The following is a 21,947-nucleotide window of genomic DNA, read 5'->3' on the forward strand; positions in this document are numbered from 1 at the left end:
CCATTTTTGTGCAAACATCTTTGCAAAACATCCTATATTTGTTTACAGAAACAACAGCTTTGTTTCATAATTTTCCATAGTTGAATCTCCCCAATCCAAAGCACAGACATCCAAAAGGTCACTTGATATCAGACCTGTCAGTGATACAAGGCTGACTATTGTCTCTTTTGGGCCTTGAGCCAGTGAAATATTGTGGGGATAAATTCTGGAGGAAATGAAGGAAAATTATGGCAAACAGCTTAGTTTTTTAAATGGCAGCAGTTTAAAGCTTGGGTTTGGAGCGTTAGAAGTTGGATCTGGATCTGTGGGCAGAGTGACACAATGAAATAAGCATGATAAATTCCATTTTCAGATTGTTTTACCTACCAACATATGTGAGATATAAAACTATGATCTCATTTAATCTCTGTCTATAAATAGCCAGTTGAGGTAGAAGTTTTGAGATTTTTTTATTGCCTTTTTAAAATCTGATTGGTTAAAGAAGGGTTATAGCATGAACAAAGCTAACAAGTATTTCTGACCACAACCCAGCACCCATGGACACACACATGGAGAGCAATACACCACATCAAGTGTCATAACTGATATTTAATGTGGGGAATGAAAGTAGACCAGCACTGACCAAAAATAATCTGAGTCATTCTGACCCTAAGGACTCCCATTTACATCTCACACTAGGAAGCAGAACTAGCTTGATATCTCCCAGTAGTAGGGAGCACAGCTAGTCCTCCTGCTCCACTAAAGACAATTCTAGCAAGGAGGGGAGGAAGGAAAGATCCTAATAAGTTGTCGCCTCCTAAACAGTTTGTGGTGGAGAAGGAAGGACCTCGTACCCTGCCTACTTTTCACTTTTTCTGCTGAGCGGTTGGGGTGGAAAGAGAGGGCACAAGTTTTGCCCTAAACTGGGAAGATCAGGAGAAAGGCAAGAATCCTTCTAGGTTGATTCATCTAATAATGGTTGTTTTAGCATTCCTTACAAAAGCCAATATTGCCTCTGGGCAATATAACCACCTCTGCAACTATTTTTACCTATGGCAATATTTTACTGCTATAGCTCAGAGAGAGAATATACTTTTGTAAGTACTCTTGTAATGTAACTTTGTCTAGGAAAACAGTACTGGCATGGTTACATAAACTACAGGTAACATGTTTGCAGTGTTTCAGGAAAACATTATGAATAGGTTGACCTTAACATTGGGTCTCTCTACCACCATGTTTCAAATAATTGTATTGTTTACCTTCAGTCTTGTCCGGTAGTTTCCCACTCTTACTTGTTCCAGAGTTGACCGTTTCAGATGAGGTGCTCAGTTTGGTGTTGGGATCTCGTTTAGGTTTGGGTGGAGGTTGTTTACGAGAGCAGCTACTGCTTTCATCATCGGTACCCCCAACCGAATGAAGAGACTGGGATCTCACGGTAAAGCCACTAGAGCAAGGATGCGGCAGTCTGTCCTGAGGAGCAGGCATTGTCATAAATCCCATGCGGAAATGTTTGCCCACATAGCTTCCTTCACTTCCTCTCGCGACTTCTCCACCTATGCTGTAAGAGAAAAGACATACACATATAGGTAAGGGATCTACCTGCGTTTGAAGAGCACCTAAAAATGGGGCCTCTGGACATTAATATTTAATAATCAACATCATCATAAAAGCTTTTATACAAAAAAGTTTCAGTGATATAATTTTCAATGGAATGGGGATGTGTGGATATTTTTTAGTCTTTTTTAAAAAAAATCTGTGCACTTAGCTAACTTAATCAAAGACAATGAAAATAAAAACAGATTGTGAGATCAGTTACAATGGTGTAAATCCACAGTAAGTCCAAATCTAAAATAATATAACTGAGATATGGATCTAGCCTTAGGAATTAAAGAGATTTGAGATGGTCAACGAAAAGGGATACAAATTAAGAATTTTAATTTTTTCCTCCTTTTTTAATTTGAAACATTTTAACCAGCTCTGTAAAGAGTCCATTGGGTGCATGAGAAGGAAATGTTGCCAAAAATGTCAATACTTTTTCTTATTTATTTTTCAAAATTTTAAAACATGATTTTTTTTCTGACATTCCAAAAATACTGACCAGTTCTAAGAGAAATGGGCCTAAACTGTCAGTGAGAAGATGGAGAAAGCCCATGTTCTTAACTTGCAAAACCTCTTTTAGATAGTATACAGGTCCGTCACTGTCACAATTCCTTCTTGTGTTCCAGACTTGTTGGTGTGTCATGGCTGATTTGGGCCAGATCTTCTTTTCCCTCAGGGACCTACCTACCCACTGGCTTTACTTTATAGTCCTGCTTTAATGAACCCATATATCCTACATCAGTGTGGAGTATCACAAGTTGTTTAAAACTTTTTAATTTCCCTTCTAGCTCTTCAGCAATATGTACATTTTTTCTCTTCAGCAAGGCTGAAAATCAAACCAGGCAAAACCATTCTGTAGCTATTATAAGCCAACACAGAAAAGTCTTCAGAAGTGAATGTGAGGTAAAATTTTCAAATCATCACAGCATTAAAACTTCTCTTCTGATTTTTACCAAACTTTTCAGGTAATAGCCACCTTTGGGATAAGATGCAGTAGGCAAATGTTCAGGAAGAATCTCTCTTTCTCTCTCTGAAGTAGTTAGAGGGCGAGGTTTAAAAATCAGTAATAAGAGGAAATCAGCTTCAGTTTTAACTATGAAATAGCTACTGCAATTCTACAAACACTGCTTTTATATTTTTATCAAACAGTTGAAACCCCCTAAGATAACACTACTTTAAGTTGTTAATTTGACTTTTTTATTTTAAATACATTTTTCTGTTTCCCACTCTGACTTTTCTTTTTAAATGGTTTCCTGCATTGCTTTTTTCACTCTTATCTCTGGTTTATAAAGTTTCATAGGGATGTTCACCGAAATCATTGTCAAGTCAAAAATCCTGTTACAATGTAAAATCTATATTTACTGCCATATCCCAAGCACTTTCTATTACTGATCCCACATGAAAAGCTGAAGACTCTACAAAATGGTAAGCTCTTTGAACCAGGGATCATCTTTTTGTTCTGGGTTTGTACACCTCCAAGCACAGTGGGGTCCTGACCTGTGTCCAGGGCTCCCCAGGTGCTACCATAGTACAAATAATAAACAACAATAAAATAATAAAGCATTAAAAAATGCTCATCCCATGTTATTTTAGGGTAACAAGCAGTTTACTTCTAAATTGTGTATGTAGTGAGAACAACATCTGGCGAGATATAATTAGTGCATTTTATCAGTCTGTGTCTATATCTAGTCTTTGATATATTGTATGCTTGAAACTTTAAAAGTAGTACTTAGACTCAGCTCAGATTTTATAGCAGTGTGACAAGTACCTGCCCACAGGACAAATCCCAAACATCAAAAGTTAAAACTGAAGCTTTTGGAAGAAGAGAGGAAATTGGTCTTGCAAAAAAGAGTATTAGTTTAGAAATGTAGCACCATGGATTGATCTGTACTTCCAGGTACTCATCTATGACTGTAGACATACACACATCTCAGGAAATAAAAATAATGGGGTCTAATCAATCCCTTTGGAATAAAAATAAATGCAAGGGAAAAATGCTCCAAAAATAACTCCTATACAGGGGAAATGTAAACTCCACCTTATTATCCCATCAAATCCACATGAATCTGCATGGGAGCGGCAACAAGGTAGTGAGGTGCAAGTGTGGAACATGAGTGGATAATGGGAATGCAGTTCAGATTCTGAGGAGACAAAATAACCTGGAACAATTTAAGTAAATCATAGGTATAAGGGAATCTCAGCTGACTTGGATCTGAATGTACAGAGACAGGTACCAAAATGTACTGGGGATGACAGTTCTGCACACAGTATTGTTCCTGCGGTACTTATCAGTTCTGGAATGCTGTGCTTATTGATGCTTATATTTCTGGAATGCAAAACACAGAGTGTGTTTCAGTTAAAAAACCTTCCTCAACACAGTAAAATGAATGGGAATTATATCTGTGACAGCTATCCGAACCATTCAGACAGCTAGTTACATACATACTCAGTTACGGACACCAGAAGCACATGGCTTTTGTCACAATACATACAACTTCAACTCAATACTTATTGTCAGTGGGTAAAATGTTTAACTTGCTCCCATTTTAATACTCTGTTTGAAGTGACCCTTCACTGGGGTAATACTGAGTAAGGGATCTGGCAATAAATACACCTCTGTTTCCGAAAGCTAAGGCCACTTTTCTACAGCTCACTTGAGCAAGAGCAAGCCCCGTGGATCACATTATGCTGCCCTCCCTCCCTTTGATCTCTGGGGAATCATAAGAACCTTTTTTTTTGTTTAATTACATACTTCTTGAGATAAGATACAACTTATATCAAATACACACTGTGTACCAGATGAGATAATAGCACATTCAAGATTATATGCTCCAAAAGCAGTTCTCTATCACATGACCTCAGGGAGACTCTCTATTGGTTCACAATCCTATTTCCATGTATGTTCTCTTTTCTAACTTCCAGACAGTAGAAAGCAAGTCTATTACAAAAGGCTAGATATTGAACATGTCTGACATATTCTATCCATTAGAGGCAGTGGTGCAATCATATATAAACTAGTACATGTTTACAACCAACTTATTATTGAATCATAATAGGCATCGATACCAGAGGGATTTTCAAGCAAAAAACAATCAAAGGAAGAACTCGTTTTCCTCCACAATTTGAAGATTAATAATTAAAAACTACCAACCAATCAACCAACCAGTGGCTGATTTAAACGATCAACTATGTCTCTGCTAATCTTTCCATAAATTGTTCTGATAGTATAATCCTCTGATTCTCCACAACAAAAAATGCCTGTCACATCATTTAAAGAAGATTACTATTTAAACATATTGAAGGAAGCAGGTAAGAGATCCACTTTAATCCTTAATTCTACTGTATTTACATATATATATATATGACCTTTCTTTTGTTTGACATAACCCTTTTACCTTGAGCCAATTGAAGACAGAACAGCACTATTATGAGCACCTACAATCCTCGTGTGATTGCCATATTTGCAAGAGGAATTATACATTGGTCAGCTGATGAGCTGACCAATGCTATATATATATATATATAGGCACATTTGTATGTATACAATGCTGTGAATAGAATACACTAATCAGAAGTAATAATTTCACTTCCATATAGAGATGTTTAGATTGTATACCATAGGCCAAATTCTGTCCTTAGAAATTCATGTACACAACTTTCATTGTGGTGGTGGTTTTCCCCTTTGTCTAAGAAAATGTAGGACCAGGAAAAATGCATGTGGATTTTATCATCCCTTTAAATGATCTTACACTCCCCAATAAAAATTCTGTTTCCTCTAGATTTGCAAATCTTTATGTTATATGCCAAATTTATTTCTAAATTATCCACAAGTCATCACAGGCTGACATTCCAAAAGATTTTGATTTGTCTTGGGCTTTTTCCCATCTTTAAAAGCTGTGGTACTCCTATAGTATAGTAAATCATGGAAAGTCTCCTATTTGGCAGAGAAGTGGGCATTTGGAGGTCACTTTGAAATGTCTAGCAATCAGCGCCTGCTCTTGAAAGAGATGCTTACTACTACTCCCGCACACACCCCCACGGCTAAGAGTATGCCAGTGCCATAAATTACATTGACATATTAAACTACCCACACACCTGCCAGGGAATGGTGGTGCTTTCAGTTGGCTCAAAGTGCACCAATACAATAACTTGCATGCCAGTTAAATAGTAAACTTTACACGTCTACTATATTTGCCCTCCAACAGTTTCATGATACTAACTACTGAAGATTTCCTGAGACCTGCCCCTCCAGGAGGTGTGCAGTGTCTGCACCTATAACAAGACAGAAGTATGAACACAAATAGCCAGAACAAACTGATGTGTCCCAAGCAAGTATCCAAAGGACATTTTTTTCATTTTGTGTCTAATTCTTACACATGTACACTAGTAACCACCACAATGGCCTTTATTAGTAGAGCAGACACACAAAGCCGAATTCATCTCTGGAGTTCCCCAAAGGACAAAATAAGGAACAGCTTCTTCTAAAGCTACCACCTGTATCAAAGAATGCTAGTAAAAGATTAGCCTACTGTTCCTGGTCCCCGTTACATGACATGGTTACAAAAGGTTAATACCCGTCTCATGCTATTGATGCAATTGTTAGTTGCACAGCAGTGGGAGCTCTTTAGAAGCATGTCTGGCACTTTCCTCACATTCACTAGAGCCAGTGAGCCAAATCTTGATCTCAGGTACACGAGCTAAAATCCAGAATAATTCAGTCCAAGTGAACAGAGTCACTCCAGACTTATACCAGTATAAATGAAATCAAAATGATCTGGACCTGTCATTTACCTTTGTCTTCCCCCCAAACAAACAAACTCGCTGAAGTCGTTTTGGACTGGAGTCTCCAACATTACAATGCCTTGAGCTACTGAGAGAATTAAAGGATTTATTTATGTACTCCTCCAACTTGTAAGTAGGACCTAGCTGGAGCTAGAATGTCCTGCTACAGCAAAGCAGACTGAGAAAGATTTATATATACTTTGCTGCATAGAGGACTATTGAGACCAGCTACTAGAAATAATTGTGTAGATGATCTCACTCCATTACTTTTGACAGGAAAGAGCCTGTGCTCTCCTTTGTACTGGTAACAGGTTCTCTCTCATTTCAAATGTGTATTATATGAGTTGCTGAAAATGTTACAGTTTATTAATATATATGGAAATCCAGATTTGGATTATTCCCTTGGGAAATTTCAGTTTGAACTGGTTAGGTTCTACGGCTGCTATGACATAGAAAAAAATGTGCCCAAGTAACGTTAAAAAACAAAACAAAAAGAGAACTAGACATTTGTCAGCAATAACTAATATAAGGGGTGAATTTCACAGTGATAACATTTAATCATGTAAAGCACCCGTGTTATAGACAGAGTAAAGTGATGGTTCTTGGAGCTGGAGATGCCCTGTGGGACATTGATATGACATATTGTGGCTAAGTATGTAATGTGTGCTTCATACAGCTCACTCAATCATGCCCTTTTTGGGCCACTGAACATTGCCAGAACACTAGCTACCTTCTTCTTTGATGAATTAGGGGTCAACAGAGCTTCCTGTTTCCTCTTACTCCCCTAGAGACAGCTACAATTTGACACTTAGGGTCCAATTCCAACACTCATATTAGACAGGATTTACCTTAAATTAAGAGGAAAACTGCAGTATCTAAAACATGCACAGTCATTCTTCAAGCTAGGTTTTTGTCTTTTTTAAATACATAGGCTATAATCCTTTCCCCACTGAAGTCAATGCTAGGATCAGCTGGGTATATCTGACTAAATAAATTCCCTACCATTTCAGGGGCCTCAGGTGTCCTTCCTGTTGTCTGTTTGTGGCACATAATAGTTTAGTCTTCTGATGGCAAACACACTTTGGTCTAATACTGGTTGTTGGGCTTCATGCAGTATTGATTGGGTGATGCAATCCCCAGGAGGTCAAATTAGTTGATCTGATGATTCCTTCTGGCCTTAAATGCTATGATATCGGAGCTTTACAATTGACTTTGATGTGGCCAGGATTTCACCCGGATTGAGGAACAATAGATGATGAACAAAGCTGATCTGACAACAGGGAAAGGAGGGAACCCCAGTTCACAAGAACTCTGAACACAACTGAACTCAGAACCTAGTGGGCCAAGTTGTGGCCTCAGATTCAGGGTTTCCATCTCAAGTGAGTCCTTTTTGAGGTCAGAATTGGGCAAGGCAGGGTTAGAATTCACTAACCTAAAAAACAGACTAAATTTGTAGCAAATGCTATTAATAACAATAGTTTGCCCATCTCTAGATTGATAGCTCTGGAGTCCTGTCCAAATAACTACTCAGCTAATCATATTCAGCCTATTTAAATTCTACCCATGTATTATAGTGCAGTGGTTCTCAACCAGGGATACACATACCACTGGGGGTATGCAGAGGTCCTCCAGGGGGTACATCAACTCATCTAGTTATTTGCCTAGTTTTACAACAGGCTACATAAAAAAAACACTAAATGAAGTCAGTACAAACTAAAGTTTCATACAATGACTTGTTTATACTGCTCGATACACCATATACTGAAATGTAAGTATAATATTTATATTCCAATTGATTTATTTTATAATTATATGGTAAAAATGAGAAAGTAAGCAATTTTTCAGTAACAGTGTGCTGTGACATTTGTATTTGATGTCTGATTTTGTAAGCAAGTAGTTTTTAAGGGGGTGAAACTTGGGGGTATGCAAGACAAATCAGACTCCTGAAAGGGTACAATAGTTTAGAAAGGTTGAGTGCCAGTGTTATACTGTCAACTGAATACGTCAGTCTTCACTTTCTGACTCAAACTGTGATATAGAGTTGTTGAAAAAGTGCCACATTCTACCCTAGAAGAAGCTGCATTTCCTTGGTGGGTGAAATGATCTCTCTCTCTCTCTCTCTCTCTCTCTCTCTGAGTCTAATGTAGTTAATATTTAGGTGCTTGGATAGATGAAAGGGGCAACTGAAGGGCTTTGATATGGTTATTATGACTTATTTTATTACAAACAACAATAAAGAAAAGGGGTCAACATCCTGAACAAATAATAAAAACCTACAGAGTATTGGTTATTTTTTTAATTCCATTTTGCTTTACTAGTCAGTCATAATAAAAAGCTTCTTAACTCTGAAGTTGGATACTGAAGGCAGAGAATTTACATTAATTAAGAAATCGTGGCCAAATAGAAATGGTGGCATTTGCTTAATATTTGGAGATTGCTTGTCAGACAGTGGAGTCTTTCTACCTCACTTTTTTTTCCCTAATGTGTGTTACAAATAATGGGTTGAAAGTTATTCTGTTACTTTGCTCTATGGAAATTACTTCACTACTTACTTGCAGAAATGTAATTAAAATGCTGTACAGCAAACTAACACAATTATATGATTTATATATTTATTTTAGAAACTGTAAATACCCTATAATATCACAGTTTTGAGTAAAGCTGGAGGGATTCAGAATTATTGTGGTTGCTTAAATCCCATGATGTTCAAATACTGTAGAGTCACATCCTCCCTGAGCCCTTCTTACCAGTTCAGACCTATTGGTTTCATGCCTCAGGCACAAGCATTCATTTTAGGTACTTCATATCCACTGCAAGATATCTATTTTTCTCCTTCGGTGCTCCTGTATATGATATTGTAACACTACTTTTGAGGTTCGTAGCTAGAAGATGCCATGGAATTGCAAGGTATTATATTATTTGCACAGAACCTTTGCATGTACCTTTGTCATTCACAAGCCACCCAGAGCTGTGCTCTGCCTCTATAAAAAGAGGCTTCTTGTTCTGACTATGGGAACCCAAAGGAAGTTATAGTAGTGACGGCTCCTTATTCTGAGCAAGGAGAGACACTTGATAGCAGTTGCTGGCCTGATTCATCTCTTGGGTTAGCTGGCAAAATCCAGGCTGTGGGCCCCCAGCAATGGTAAAACGCACAGGAGCGTGTATCTGTGGAGTAGTGTACCACAAATCATTGCAAAGCCTGCTACCATAGGAAGCCTATAGACCCAGCTGGTATAACTTCCATAGTAGGTCAGTCTGGTCCAACGGGATACATTAATTCAGAGGCAGGGGAAAAAAGAAGATATTACAGAAATTAACTATGCTGAAAGACAACAAAATGACCTATTGTATATATAGTGCTAATATCTGACTCAAGAACTGTGTGCTTTCTGGTTACAGGCAGTCTCTTGGCTGAATAAATAGCAATTTATTACTCAAAGCAATTAGTATTGTCACAGTTAAGCAAACAGTAACTTATTTTAGGATACTTTAACCCCTTGTTTACTCTTATGCCAATTAATATGCACATTCTCTGTTCATTTCAAGTGTTCTGAAGATAAAGGACTAAAGTGGCTTTGAAATGTCTATTCCCCTTTAGAATAAATTACATATGTATATATTAGGATGACACATTTAACTTTGTATCAGAAACGCCCTTTCAAGATTAGCATAAAATTATATTTGTAAATTGGAACTAGTATCTTCAGTTTTTTGGCATCCACAATTTTTATCCTCAAACATGATTTCATGAGTCCATGAGATATAATAGTGATAGATGCGAGGGGGCAGGAAAGGTAGGATCACAACCATGGATTCTGGGAACTGCACACATGAACAGCAGGAGCTTTCAAAATTAAAAGGATTCTGCTTGTATTTTTTCCCATCCTCTCCCAAGCATAGAATTTCTGCATCGTGCTACAGCCCAATCAAACCAAAGGTCCTAATGGCTCACGATGATCCCACATCAGCATCTTATCAGGATCCGGAAGATAATAAAACCTGTAACATTGAAACACAGGCCTGAAGTGTAAGTAAAGAGCCACAAAAATCAACTCCAATGTCACTTGCTGTACTGGCCACCAGGAGCAGCTGATGCAGTGAGCAACCAACACATACTTCCATGCAGATGAAATATTTCACTTCTGCCATATGCCTCCTCTTTAGTGACAAGAGATCAGATGCTGCTCAAGAACTCAGGTCTCTTATGACACAGCACTCAGTACTGCTGTGAACTGCTAGGCTTGGCTCCTTTTTTACTGAAGTCAAGTCTATAAACATAAGGTTTGATCTTGTAAACATTACACATGCAAGTTATCTCCCTTACCCACATGTGTAGTCCTGCTGAAATCACTGAGATGATTCACATTTGTCTATTATCTATACCATTTGCAAGAGAAGATTCATGTAGCCTGGAGCTCTTTCTGATACTATATTATACATCCAGCAAAATCATTTCCCAACAGACTAGCATGTAATTCTACTAGTTGTTTCCCCATTAACATATAAAACATCTTAAAATTAAGAGATGGGTCTGAGCTCAGAATATTTGGATCCAGAGCCAGAAATTGATTTTGAATCAGGGGTTATGGCTCTTCCCTTTACAGAAATGGGGCAGCCACCCAATTCAGAGGAGTTTAGCTTCAAGTCATAGGACATAGCAATATCCATACCAGATAGGATCCCTCATTGTCAGAGCCTCTCAGTAGGCAGATGTGGGATAATCTGGTTTCCACATTAGGTCTCACCCTGATCTGTAATAGTCAGAGATAAGCTAAAGCCCTGTAGCATGAGCAGGGCTTAAATTCAACCAGAGCTGTCCGGAGTGGAGCTCCGGTAAATATTTTAGCCCCATAGGGCTAAAGCCCCAAGCCCACCCCCACCCACCCCCGCAGCTTAAGCCCTGAGCTCTGGTGCACACCCATCCCCCATGGGACAGACCTCCTGATCCCTGGAACCCCCATGGAGAAGTGTGGTGGGGGAATAGAGGGCTCCAGGAAATACTCCATAAGAATTTAAGCCCAAAGCATGAGGTTTAACATGTGTACGAGCATCTTCCCTCCCCACAGGCACAAAGTTTGGGGGTGATCCCAGATTGTAGCTGGGTCCATCTCTACCTACAACATCAATGCTGATTTCTTAGATATCACATGCCAGCACTGTTAGCTGTGATTGCATTGCCACAGGAATCCTAGCAGAATTATACACGTTGCTCTTGTGAAAGTGTGACAGCCACGGCATTCCAGCAGATTTTCTGGGGGATGGTGGGGAAGTCAAGGAGTCCCAGTTCTTCTGCCAGCCCTGGGCCAGGCAGCTCGTTTTCCTCCCTGGCTGCAGAGCATCTTACAAGCTGGCAGGTACCAGTGTCACACGTGTTTGGCATGGAGGGAGCTGGGATCGCTGCAGCTGTGACCTGGCAGGGCAGCATGAGATCTGAAACGGCTGAGAACGTGGGGTAGAGTCAGGCAGCAGGGCCACCCAGTTAGTCGATTCCCCGCTCCCTCCCCGTTGGAAGCAGGAGCCAGGCACAGACTCTGTGGAGAATCACTCCCTGCTCCCCAGGGCTACCCCTAGCTCCCCCGTGCCCCTATGTTCCTGCCAGCTCCCCCGACTAGCTCTCAGCACCCTCCCAGGGCCTCCCACTCCCGCACCAGACATTCACCATCCTGGCCACCACTGGAGAATGAATTGGAAACTTTGGCACTAGCAGTGTTAGCCTATACAGCTTGACCTAAAGGACCATGCCCTGCAATTGCATGTTGAAATAGATTCACTGGGCATGAAGGGAGATACATAACACACACACTGGACGACAGGTTACAAAAGCAGAAATTTTTAAGCTACTAATCGAGACTGTTCACAGCAGGGTTGAATAAAGGGTCTAATATTTTCTCTCAAAAGAAAGGCTTACCATGCCCCTACTGATACCTATTTTTCATAATAAAAGCACTGGAAACCTACCAATAATTGGAATTTAGAGAAGGTACTTTAAAAAAAGAGTCTTAAAATAGAACTATGGTATATTATGTTTACAGCAAATCGTATAAAGAGATCGTATAAAGATATGCAGCTATCCTAGGGACTGGGCAGAATTGCTCACCGACTACTCCTCAGGAAATGCAATATGCCCCTAAAGGGACGGAAAGAGACAGAGTAGGTGGAGCCATGGATTGCCATAGCTTGCTGGCAACACAAGTGACTACTATCTTGCTCCCCTTACAGGGGTGTAGCATTGTGTGAAATCTCGCTGAGGTGGAGTATCTCCAGTGCTCTACCCTCAGGGCTGGATGATGATGCTTCAGTGTCACAATCTAGAGACAGTTAAGAAACAGTCTAAAAACGTTCCTAGTTTTTGAACATAGGGGAAGCTTAATGAACATCAGTGAAGCGGATTCTGATTGGCTACGTTTTAAAATTTTTGCATGGGAGACGTGCAGCTAAAAGCCAAGAAATGAAAGCTCATATACTTCCTCAGAGTCTGTGAGTGACTTCAGATTAGAAACCTGCCATATGCAATATTTAAACTGAGTGCAAATTTGTGTTCACTTGAATGGAATGCATGTTTGCACCTTATCAGAAATGGGTGGAGCTACGACAAAGTTGTACACTTGTCGCTTTCAATGGAAAATCATGTGGGGGGCAGCATCCATGATGCCTGGGTGCATGTGGATGACTGACCAAGTAATTATTGAAATGAAATATGTAAATTAATTAACATATGAAAGCCTCTAGTTGTGAATTTTAGCTGCTACAATATTTCTATGGCTTGAATCAGTAGACAGAGGATTCTTAGATAGATAAGACAATTTCTCATGGGAGGACATTTATAGAAAGGAATAAAGACTTCCTTTTTGACTCAGATACTGGAAAAAGTTTAGACTTGGCACAAACAAATGAAACATGTTGGAGCTCTCGGAAGTGGGATTTGGAAGTCAAGCACCGAGGAGCTGTGCTTTGCTTGCCAAAGTATTACCTGGTCTCTAGCATTTCTAGCAGCAGGCTTATTTCCAACAATGATTTACAGACACTTTTCTAATGCCATCTAATCAATATCAGTCAACTCTGCTTTTAACTATACAGCTCAAGTAGCAAGCGCAAACGGAAACATTAAGGGTTTTAAAATAGCATGTCAGTTCCCACAGCAGAAGGTGTAGTGTGAGATTTCCAGAAGGCCAACAAAGCTGGGCCCATGCTGCCTAATCCTGGTCTGTAAAGCAGGGGAAACACCACTGAAGTCAACACAATTGAATCAGTGTGAAACCCATATGAGAACATAATCAGACTTATAATATTTGTACACTACTACTGCTACTTCTACTACTTAAAATAATAATGATGCTTACCATGGTAATGCCTAGGGGGTCAACTGAAAATTGGGCCCCACCTGTGCTGTACAGCTAAAGAAAAAGAAACTGTGCTGTTAAGAGATTCAAGCTACCCAGACATGACAGAGAAAGGGTAAGGAAAAGGGCTAGAACATAAAAACAGAGGGATCAGCATGCTAACTGCAAAGAGCATATTAATTCTGAGTTTTCTTTAGTTTTGTCTTGCTAAGGTAGTGGGTTGGAGCAAATAGCCAGTGGCAGAATGTTCCGAGTGAAAACTGCAGAGAATAGCCTGAGACATCAGTATCCATACGCTCCACTCCCTGCTTGAATTGCTTCTCAGGCTGGCTTCTCCCTGAAGCCATGTGAGAGGAATGCTACCGGAGTCCTAGTGCCCCCAGAGGGTTTCTTACCTGCAGTTGTGGGTGAAGGGGATGAGGTGGAGGAAGGAGGGCCCTGCTGGTTTTGATGTCACCACCTCCTTCCAGGGCAGCTGTAACTGCTTGAATTGCTTTCTGCAGCTACTCTGCCAGCTTCACCCTTTAGGCAGTCCCTCACCCTTACAAGCAAGCCCTCCCCCCCAGGTTTGTTGCATGAAAATCAGGTCATTGTGTGCAAATGCCTGTGTAAACAGAAGAATACAGGGTTTTGCCTACACAAACAGGTGTGTTCTCAAATATTTCAGGTGCATTTTTAGATGCTGCATTGAAAACTGACCCTTAATACATAGGTATCGCATTCAAATTTAAAATGAAAAGTTGCTGATGTGCTGTGTTTTAGTAGTAAATTATGTGATTCAAAATTTGGGGCCAGATTTTCATCTATAACTGAGGAAGGCACAGTGTGAGTCTGAAGGAGCTGCAAAGGTAGCATAAAGCCCACCTTGGTACTTCCCTAGTCATGGGACCCCTGCATATAGGGCTGATCTGCAGGCACAGTTAGAACAGCCTGACAGCTGCTCTGATTTACTACAACTGCTAACTGTCCCCAGCATAAACACCTCCTGGCTGCACCCTGGCCACATCCCATCCACCATTAGGAGGAAAATATAGTGTCTCTACATTACTAGAGAATACCCTTTCCACTGGAATATTCCTCCCGGAGCCCGTTATCTTGGCTTTATTGCCAGAATATGTCAGCAGCATGGTGCAAAGTGCTGGCACCATCCACAATCTAGCCCATTATATTTTGGAAGCAAAATACCCACTCATTCCTTGATCGCCACCCTATGAAATAAATGTATCGTATCTCAACTCTAGCAGCTTCTTGTACCTTGTAAAATTACTGCAACCTCTGAAAATTAAGCACATTTTTCAGAGGTGTGACTGTATATGGACATTATACAGAATGCAATGCACAATGTGCAATGCATATCATATGGTTTTGAAAATAGAGTCTGTTCTCTCACTCTCCCCACACCCCCGACTGGTCTCAAGCTGATAAAACAACCGAATCAAATACTGTACATCAATATTGGCAGCTTTCAGAGTCGCTTTGCATCCAACCCTAAAGGGCTGCAGGGGCTTGTTCAGTAACATTCAAATTTCCCAATGAACAGCTCTCTGTGGCTCTCTTCATGGCACATCTATTCATAACAAAATGATAGTTATCACCACAAGAGAATATTACATACTTTAGGCCTACATTTGAAAATAAAAAGAAATCTTTCCCTGCCTTAATGGATGCCAGTTACTAAGCCAGTTTTGTCAGATGGATGGTTATAATAAACTAAGCACCTATACTGGGAGAAAGTGGGGGAAAACGGAAATTGTATTTTTATAAACAAAGTTGATTTAAAATTGCGTGGCACAATGTGAGAATATGGTTAAGACTCATTGATTTAAATTAGCTCACTAAAAGAAACTACCCAGCAAAGGACTGCATGTCATTTACATGTACTTACCATAATGCTCCAGCATAAAATTCATATTAAGAAGCAAATTCTGCCTGCTGACATGTGCATGCATCTCCCACTGAAATCAATGAGAGTTGTGCATGTGCAAAGTCAACATTTGATTTTAAATTTTCTTCCCCTATGTATTCACAAAGGCTAAGAAAATGGGATGCTTATTCTCTTAAGTATTAGAAGCATGAACCAAAGTCCATTGAAGTAAATCCTATGGGGCCTTAAACACAGAGTTTCATGGTCAGGAATGAAATACCAGCTATGGCTACAATAATTGCAGGTAAAAAGATTACCTTGAAAAAAATCAGTATGTGTTGAATTTCTATCACTCAGAAATTGCCCCTGCAAATGGAAAGAAAGTGGAGCTACTGTAGCTGATTGGCATCCTTCTTATATAATCCGAAGGATTTTCAGTACAGCTTGCGAAGCTGCAGTGAAATGAAATCCATGCCCAATTCAGCAAAAAGTGTTGTCTTCCATGCTGTGAAAGTCTGTATGAGGTTCTGGCTTATTCAAGTATTCCAGAAAAAAAAAAACCCTCTGTAAGGGGAGGTAAGCCATGGCATTAGTTGAATTATACCTGTGTATGCTCCACCTTTGAACTTTCCAAAATAATGTTTGCTGTGTGTTGTGATGGTGTGACATTGCATCCAGAACAGAGTGAGATGCTGTAGTTAAATGAAGTCTGAGCCACATTTTACAAAAAAGGTGTCAAAGAGCACAACATTGTGTTGTTCTTTTTGTTGGGTTAAGGATTATTTTTATTACTAATTTTGCAAGATTGCTGGTAAAACTTTCAGGGATTTAGGCCTTTTTGAAAATTTTACCCTACAGCAATATGTTCTATTCAAGGATGTCTTAATCCAGGCCAGAATTTAAGGAGGCCCTGTGTAAATACACTAGGTATCACAGGCCAGGTCAGTCAGTCTGGGAACTAGGAAGTATTAAAGGATAGCTGTACATCCAGTAGCTTCAACACAGACTCAGCTTTGCATTCGTTACACCGGAGTCCTATAGCTTCTCTGTTTACCGGAAGACCACTAAACATTTCTTCCCACCCCCTCCTCAGTGCACAGATAGACAATAATTACTGTAATACTGCACACCTATTACTGTGCTCTTTCTTGCACAGGCAGCAGAACATTTACTTTTTGGTAGGATGACCCAAAAGCAAATCATTTTAAGAGCTAGATAAAAATTTCTTAGGCTGGAGAGGCCTATGCATATACATGTCCTGTTCCTTCCATGGTTGCTCTGTTCATATTCTGTGTACCTGGAGGCTAAAAACAGCTTCCGAGCAAATATATTTTAGTCCAGTTTTACACATGAACTTTGCATAATAATCAAATATAGTAAATAAAAGATTAATGAGTTCTGGACAATACATGGGCTAAGCTGGAGTCCATGTTAGCAGCTGTACTCCTGGGAATACTGGAGAGTCAAAATATAAGCAATGTCCTAGTCTACACACTAGTGCTGGACCTGTATGCATCTGTAGAATAGTGTGTGTTATCTCCTGAACTGAAGAGATCTGAAAATAGCAAGGTTATACATAGAAACCTGTTACAGTAAGTTTCTGTACGTGGCTAGACTAATGTATTGTTCGGTAGACAGGATTTTCCTTTCTATCGTATACTAAATAAAGGCTAGTCATTTTGTTAAATAAAAGCAAATGGATACTTTATGGCTCAATGCATAATGAATGCTTTGTTTGGCAGGAGCAGGAAGATCAGAGGTACAGGGAAGAGGGACCACTAAAGTATTGCCAGTCCCAAACATTCAATAATCCGGCGTTACGTCTCAAAAAATAAAACGGAACACCACAACAAATTATGAGATTGGCTTAAAATCATATTTTTTTAAAATACTAAATTGTAAGTGCTTTTAGCCTTCCAGTTTTTGAGCTTCCCTCCCTGCCACCTAGGCCATTATTCAGTCAGGTCCATCCTATGCTGGGAGGCAAACCAAAGGGACCTACCAGCAAGCTATAGGAAGCCATAATGCAGAGACAGTAATGCTGAAGGCAAAATCTGAACTTGCCCTGAATTCAGAACCTAAGTGTTACCTCAGGGAAGAAGAGGAAACTCAAAGAAAATGTTTGCTTGCAAATCTTGTTGAAACCAAACCCACAACATTTTGGACTCATATTACAGCTGTAGGTATACACAGCTACCAGCGTGGACAGGTAGTTTACTATCACTGTACCTGTCAATTTCTTCAAAACACTTTTGATTTAAACCTAAAATTAACAGAAGCAATAGGACCCCTACTTCATGAAAACACAATATGCTGGAAAATATCATCAAGGAAATAGCATTCTGCATTGCAAAGGTGAGGAAACTGGGTGGTCTAATGAGCCTTTTCCATGTCTACATCTATAATTCCCGAGTTGCTGATAAAAATAAATATGAATTATAATTTTTATAGTACTTATGAGTTCTTTAGGCTCATGCTCATTAGTGTGTGTTTATTCCCCTTCAAGCTGAGTGGAAGAACAATTAGATTCTTTTTTAGCAGCAGTATTATGGAACACACACATACATAATTTTGATTTACAGAATGTGGCAGGCAATCAATATGTGTCAGAGAAGACCCACATCAACAAAAAGATTTGTGATAGCTGTATTTGAGTTGTTTCTTTTTCAGACCTGAACAGGGTGTTTTCTTCATTCAGCAAATACAGTAGGAATATCAGACCACCTGAAATCTGTGCTAGGAGCAGATATACTACCTTAAAATGTAGTAAAAGTGAATAGCACTGGCTTTAATGATTAACTCCAGGAGACAAACATGGCAATGTCTTCATGGAATCATGCAGTGCACAACAGAAAAAAAGAGGGAAGCAAACAGATGCTAGAGCCCGTTATTAGAATTTCCCACTTATATACTGCAAATAGTACAAAGTGACAGCTAGAAATACACTTGTGTGTCAGAAATACACGGCATATGACAGAGGTACAATAAAATTGTTTTGGGCCTCAAAAATGATGAACTGACGCAGAAGTCAAAAAAAGAAAAAAAATAGTCTATGAATACTTCTTACTTTTATTCAAAGTAGAAAATACTGGAGAGAAATTAAAGACCAAAGTCCCTGTTTATTAATGATGGGACATGGTTATTACAGCAGTTAAAGATACTTTTTAAAAATCCATAGACATGACTTTCATATAAGGTTTAAGTCAGTCATTACATCTTCAACAGAGAGAATTCAGATAAGTAGTGTTAGAACGTAATATCAGAGGCTATGGAAGAGACAGACATTTGTTTCCCATATGTCAAAGTGGATAAAGTCACTAGCATTTTGCTTTTGGAACCAGAGGTCAAGTCCAGCTTAATGGATTTGTATAATTCATCACCACATTCACCTTTGTCCTTTCTGTGATGCTCTCAGTCCCCACTGACTGCACTGTCTATAGACAGTACCAACTGTTTTGATCCCCGTACCAACAAAGCTTGGAACTCCTACTTCCCAGAAACACTCTAGTTCAGTTCTAATAGCTGTGTTTATTTCCATCCAGGGTCACATAATTAGAGATGTGTGGGAACCGGAATTTCCATTTCTGGATCAGAATGGGGAAAAAAGAATGATTTTGCATTATATGAATTTTTAAAAACAATGTCATTTCAGGTCAAATCAACACATTTTCAATAAAACATTTAATTTGAATTGACTTTTTAAAAAAAATGTAAAGTATGTTTCAGAAAGTTTTGATATGAAAAACCGATCTGTTCTGTTATGACATTTTTAGAACACAACACTTCTAGCTTAAATAGATGCTTTTTCTTTGCAAACTTTTCCCTATATGAAATTTTGTTGAAATGAACAAGTTCTCACAGAACATTTCAGTTTCAATGAAACACCATTTTACAAAAGGAATCTGTTTCAGTCAGCTCCACCCACCTTTTCTAGATACAGTAGAACCTCAGAGTATGAACACATTGGGAATGGAGTTTGTTCATAACTCTGAATAAAATGTTATGGTTGTTCTTTCAAAAGTTTACAACTGAACATTGACTTAATACAGCTCTGAAACTTTACTGTGCAGAAGAAAAATGCTGTTTTAACCATCCTAATTGAAATGAAACAAGCACAGAAATAGTTTCCTTATATTGTGAATTTTTTTTTAAACTTTCTCTTTTTTAGTAGTTTACATATAATGCAGTACTGTACGGTACAGTGTTTGCTTGTTCTCTCCCCCGCCCCCCCTCTGCTGCCTGATTGCATAATTGTGTTTCCAAATGAGGTGTGTGGTTGACCAGTCAGTTCGTAATTCTGGTGTTTGTAACTCTGAGGTTCTACTGTATTAAGACTGTTTATCTTCTTGCATTTGCTACATTTTCTACTTTTAGGCTAGCTCAGGGGTTGGCAATCTTGAGCACACAGCCCATCAAGGTATCCACTGGCAGGCCGCGAGGCATTTTGTTTATGTTGACTGTCTGCACGGCTGCCCGCAGTTTCCAGTGGCCGTGTTTCACCATTCCCAGCCAATTCTACCTTGGATTTTTCCAGGACCAGGCCCTTACTACATAATTCTGAAGTTCCTGTTTCAGTGTAGCTGGGTCTATTAAAAATAAATAAACAAGGCACAAGCAGGTATGAGACAAGACTTTTATCATCAATCAGTTATACCCCAAAACTATTCAAGTCTGACCTTGTTTCTTGTCTTTGCATAATTTACTCACATTAATAAAACATTTTAAAATTCTTTATGTATCATTTAATCTTTATACAAATACTCTGGGAGCTAAAATAAACCATGGCTAACGAGTTTACATCATGCACTGTTTATTGCTAATGCAATCAGTAACGAAGAGTGAGTCCTGCAAAAGCACACAGCAAAGGGGAAAGACGCTGAACTCAGTCACAGAAGAAACAGGTTAGATATAAAGCATTGTCTCGCCTGTCGTTTCAACCCATCAATTTATAGCAAGTGAGTTTTAGGTTTTAAAATAGAAAGAGTTACTGTGGGAAAGACATCAGAAAATAAGCACTCAGCCTGTAATGGAAAACTTTGGCTGGAGGCCATTATAGAAGTGCAAAGATCTCCAAGAGCTTTGTAAATAGGCTTGAAGGATTTAAATTGGTAAATGTTGATTTCACTGTACACACACAACCTATGAAAAAATGTTTTCATCAATAATCAAAATTTACAGATTGGCAAAGAAAGAAAAATGCACTTTAAGAATTTAGAGTAAAAGTCCAGTGGTTCAGACTAATGAATTAGGCTGGTTACAAAGGAACTAGTGAAAGGATATTTACTTTGTACGTTTTGACATGTGATGGTGACAAATTTGTGTTTTAATGGCTTATAAAACTTTAAAGACCGTATATGCTGAGATTTAAAGTTAAACAATTGTCTGACCCACCCCCATACATGTTTACAGTTGCCGGAAATTAAGTTGATAAAACTTCAAAAAAGTGTTTTCAAATAAACATTGATATTATCTGTCATAAATATAAAAAATAAAAATCAGTTCTGCCAAGCCTATTTATAAATTTTAATGACTTATGCCTTATGACTAATCTTATGAAGTAAGTTAGTAACTATTAATCACGTTTTCAAGATACAGAAGCAGCATGGAGAAGCTACACTACATTCTCAGAAGTGTCCACTCATTTTGCGTGCCAAACTTGAGACCAATAGGAAAAGGCAGTGGATTGGGAATTGGAAGAACTAGACTCTGTCACTGACCCACCCTATGACCATGAGGCACGAGCTAGCCACTTTAGCTTTTCCTCCACCCACTCTTTGTCTGCCTTGTCTACTTAGATTGCAAGTGCTTAGAGCAGGGGTGAGCAAACTACAGCTCGCGGGCCAGATCCAGCCTGTCAGGGCTTTGGATCCGGCCCATGGGATTGCCACCCCTGTGGCACTGCAGGCGGCTCCCAGAAGTGGCTGGAATCACATCCCTGCGGCCCCTGGGGGAGAGGGGAACAGGGCTCCACACGCTACCCTCGCCTGCAGGCAACGCTACCTGCAGCTCCCATTGGCCAGGAATGGGGAACCGCGGCCAATGGGAGCTTCAGGGGAGGGACCTGCAGGCAAGGGCAGTGCACGGAGCCCTCTGCCTCCCTCCCCCAGGGGCCACAGGGACGTGGTGCTGGCTGCTTCTGGGAGCTGCTCAGGGTGGGGTCAGGGCAGGTGCCTGGCCCCAGTGCGCACTGCTGCCAACCTGGAGCTGCTCCAGGTAAGTGGCGCCGGGCTGGAGCCTACACCCCAAACCTCTCCTGCACCCTGGACCCTAGCCCCCCACCCTGAGCCCCCTCCCTCACTCTGCACCTTTCCCTGCACCCCAACCCTCTGCCCTGAGTCCTCTGCTGCACCCCACAACCCTCCTACACCCTGCACCCCAACCCC

The 21,947-nt window shown here is 39.8% G+C and overlaps 1 protein-coding gene across 3 annotated transcripts in view; it reads right to left on the minus strand.

Moving 5' to 3' along the window:
• NYAP2 (neuronal tyrosine-phosphorylated phosphoinositide-3-kinase adaptor 2) overlaps positions 1-21,947 on the minus strand; it is a 169,136-nt gene that overhangs the window by 55,539 nt on the left and 91,650 nt on the right. For all 3 annotated transcript variants that reach the window (XM_039489833.1, XM_039489832.1, XM_039489834.1), the window contains one exon: positions 1,239-1,537. In XM_039489833.1, the coding sequence (XP_039345767.1) occupies positions 1,239-1,537 (299 nt within the window). The remainder of the gene's footprint in view (positions 1-1,238; positions 1,538-21,947) is intronic.

Source organism: Mauremys reevesii, linkage group 9 (assembly GCF_016161935.1).
Source record: "Mauremys reevesii isolate NIE-2019 linkage group 9, ASM1616193v1, whole genome shotgun sequence".
NCBI lineage: Eukaryota > Metazoa > Chordata > Testudines > Geoemydidae > Mauremys > Mauremys reevesii.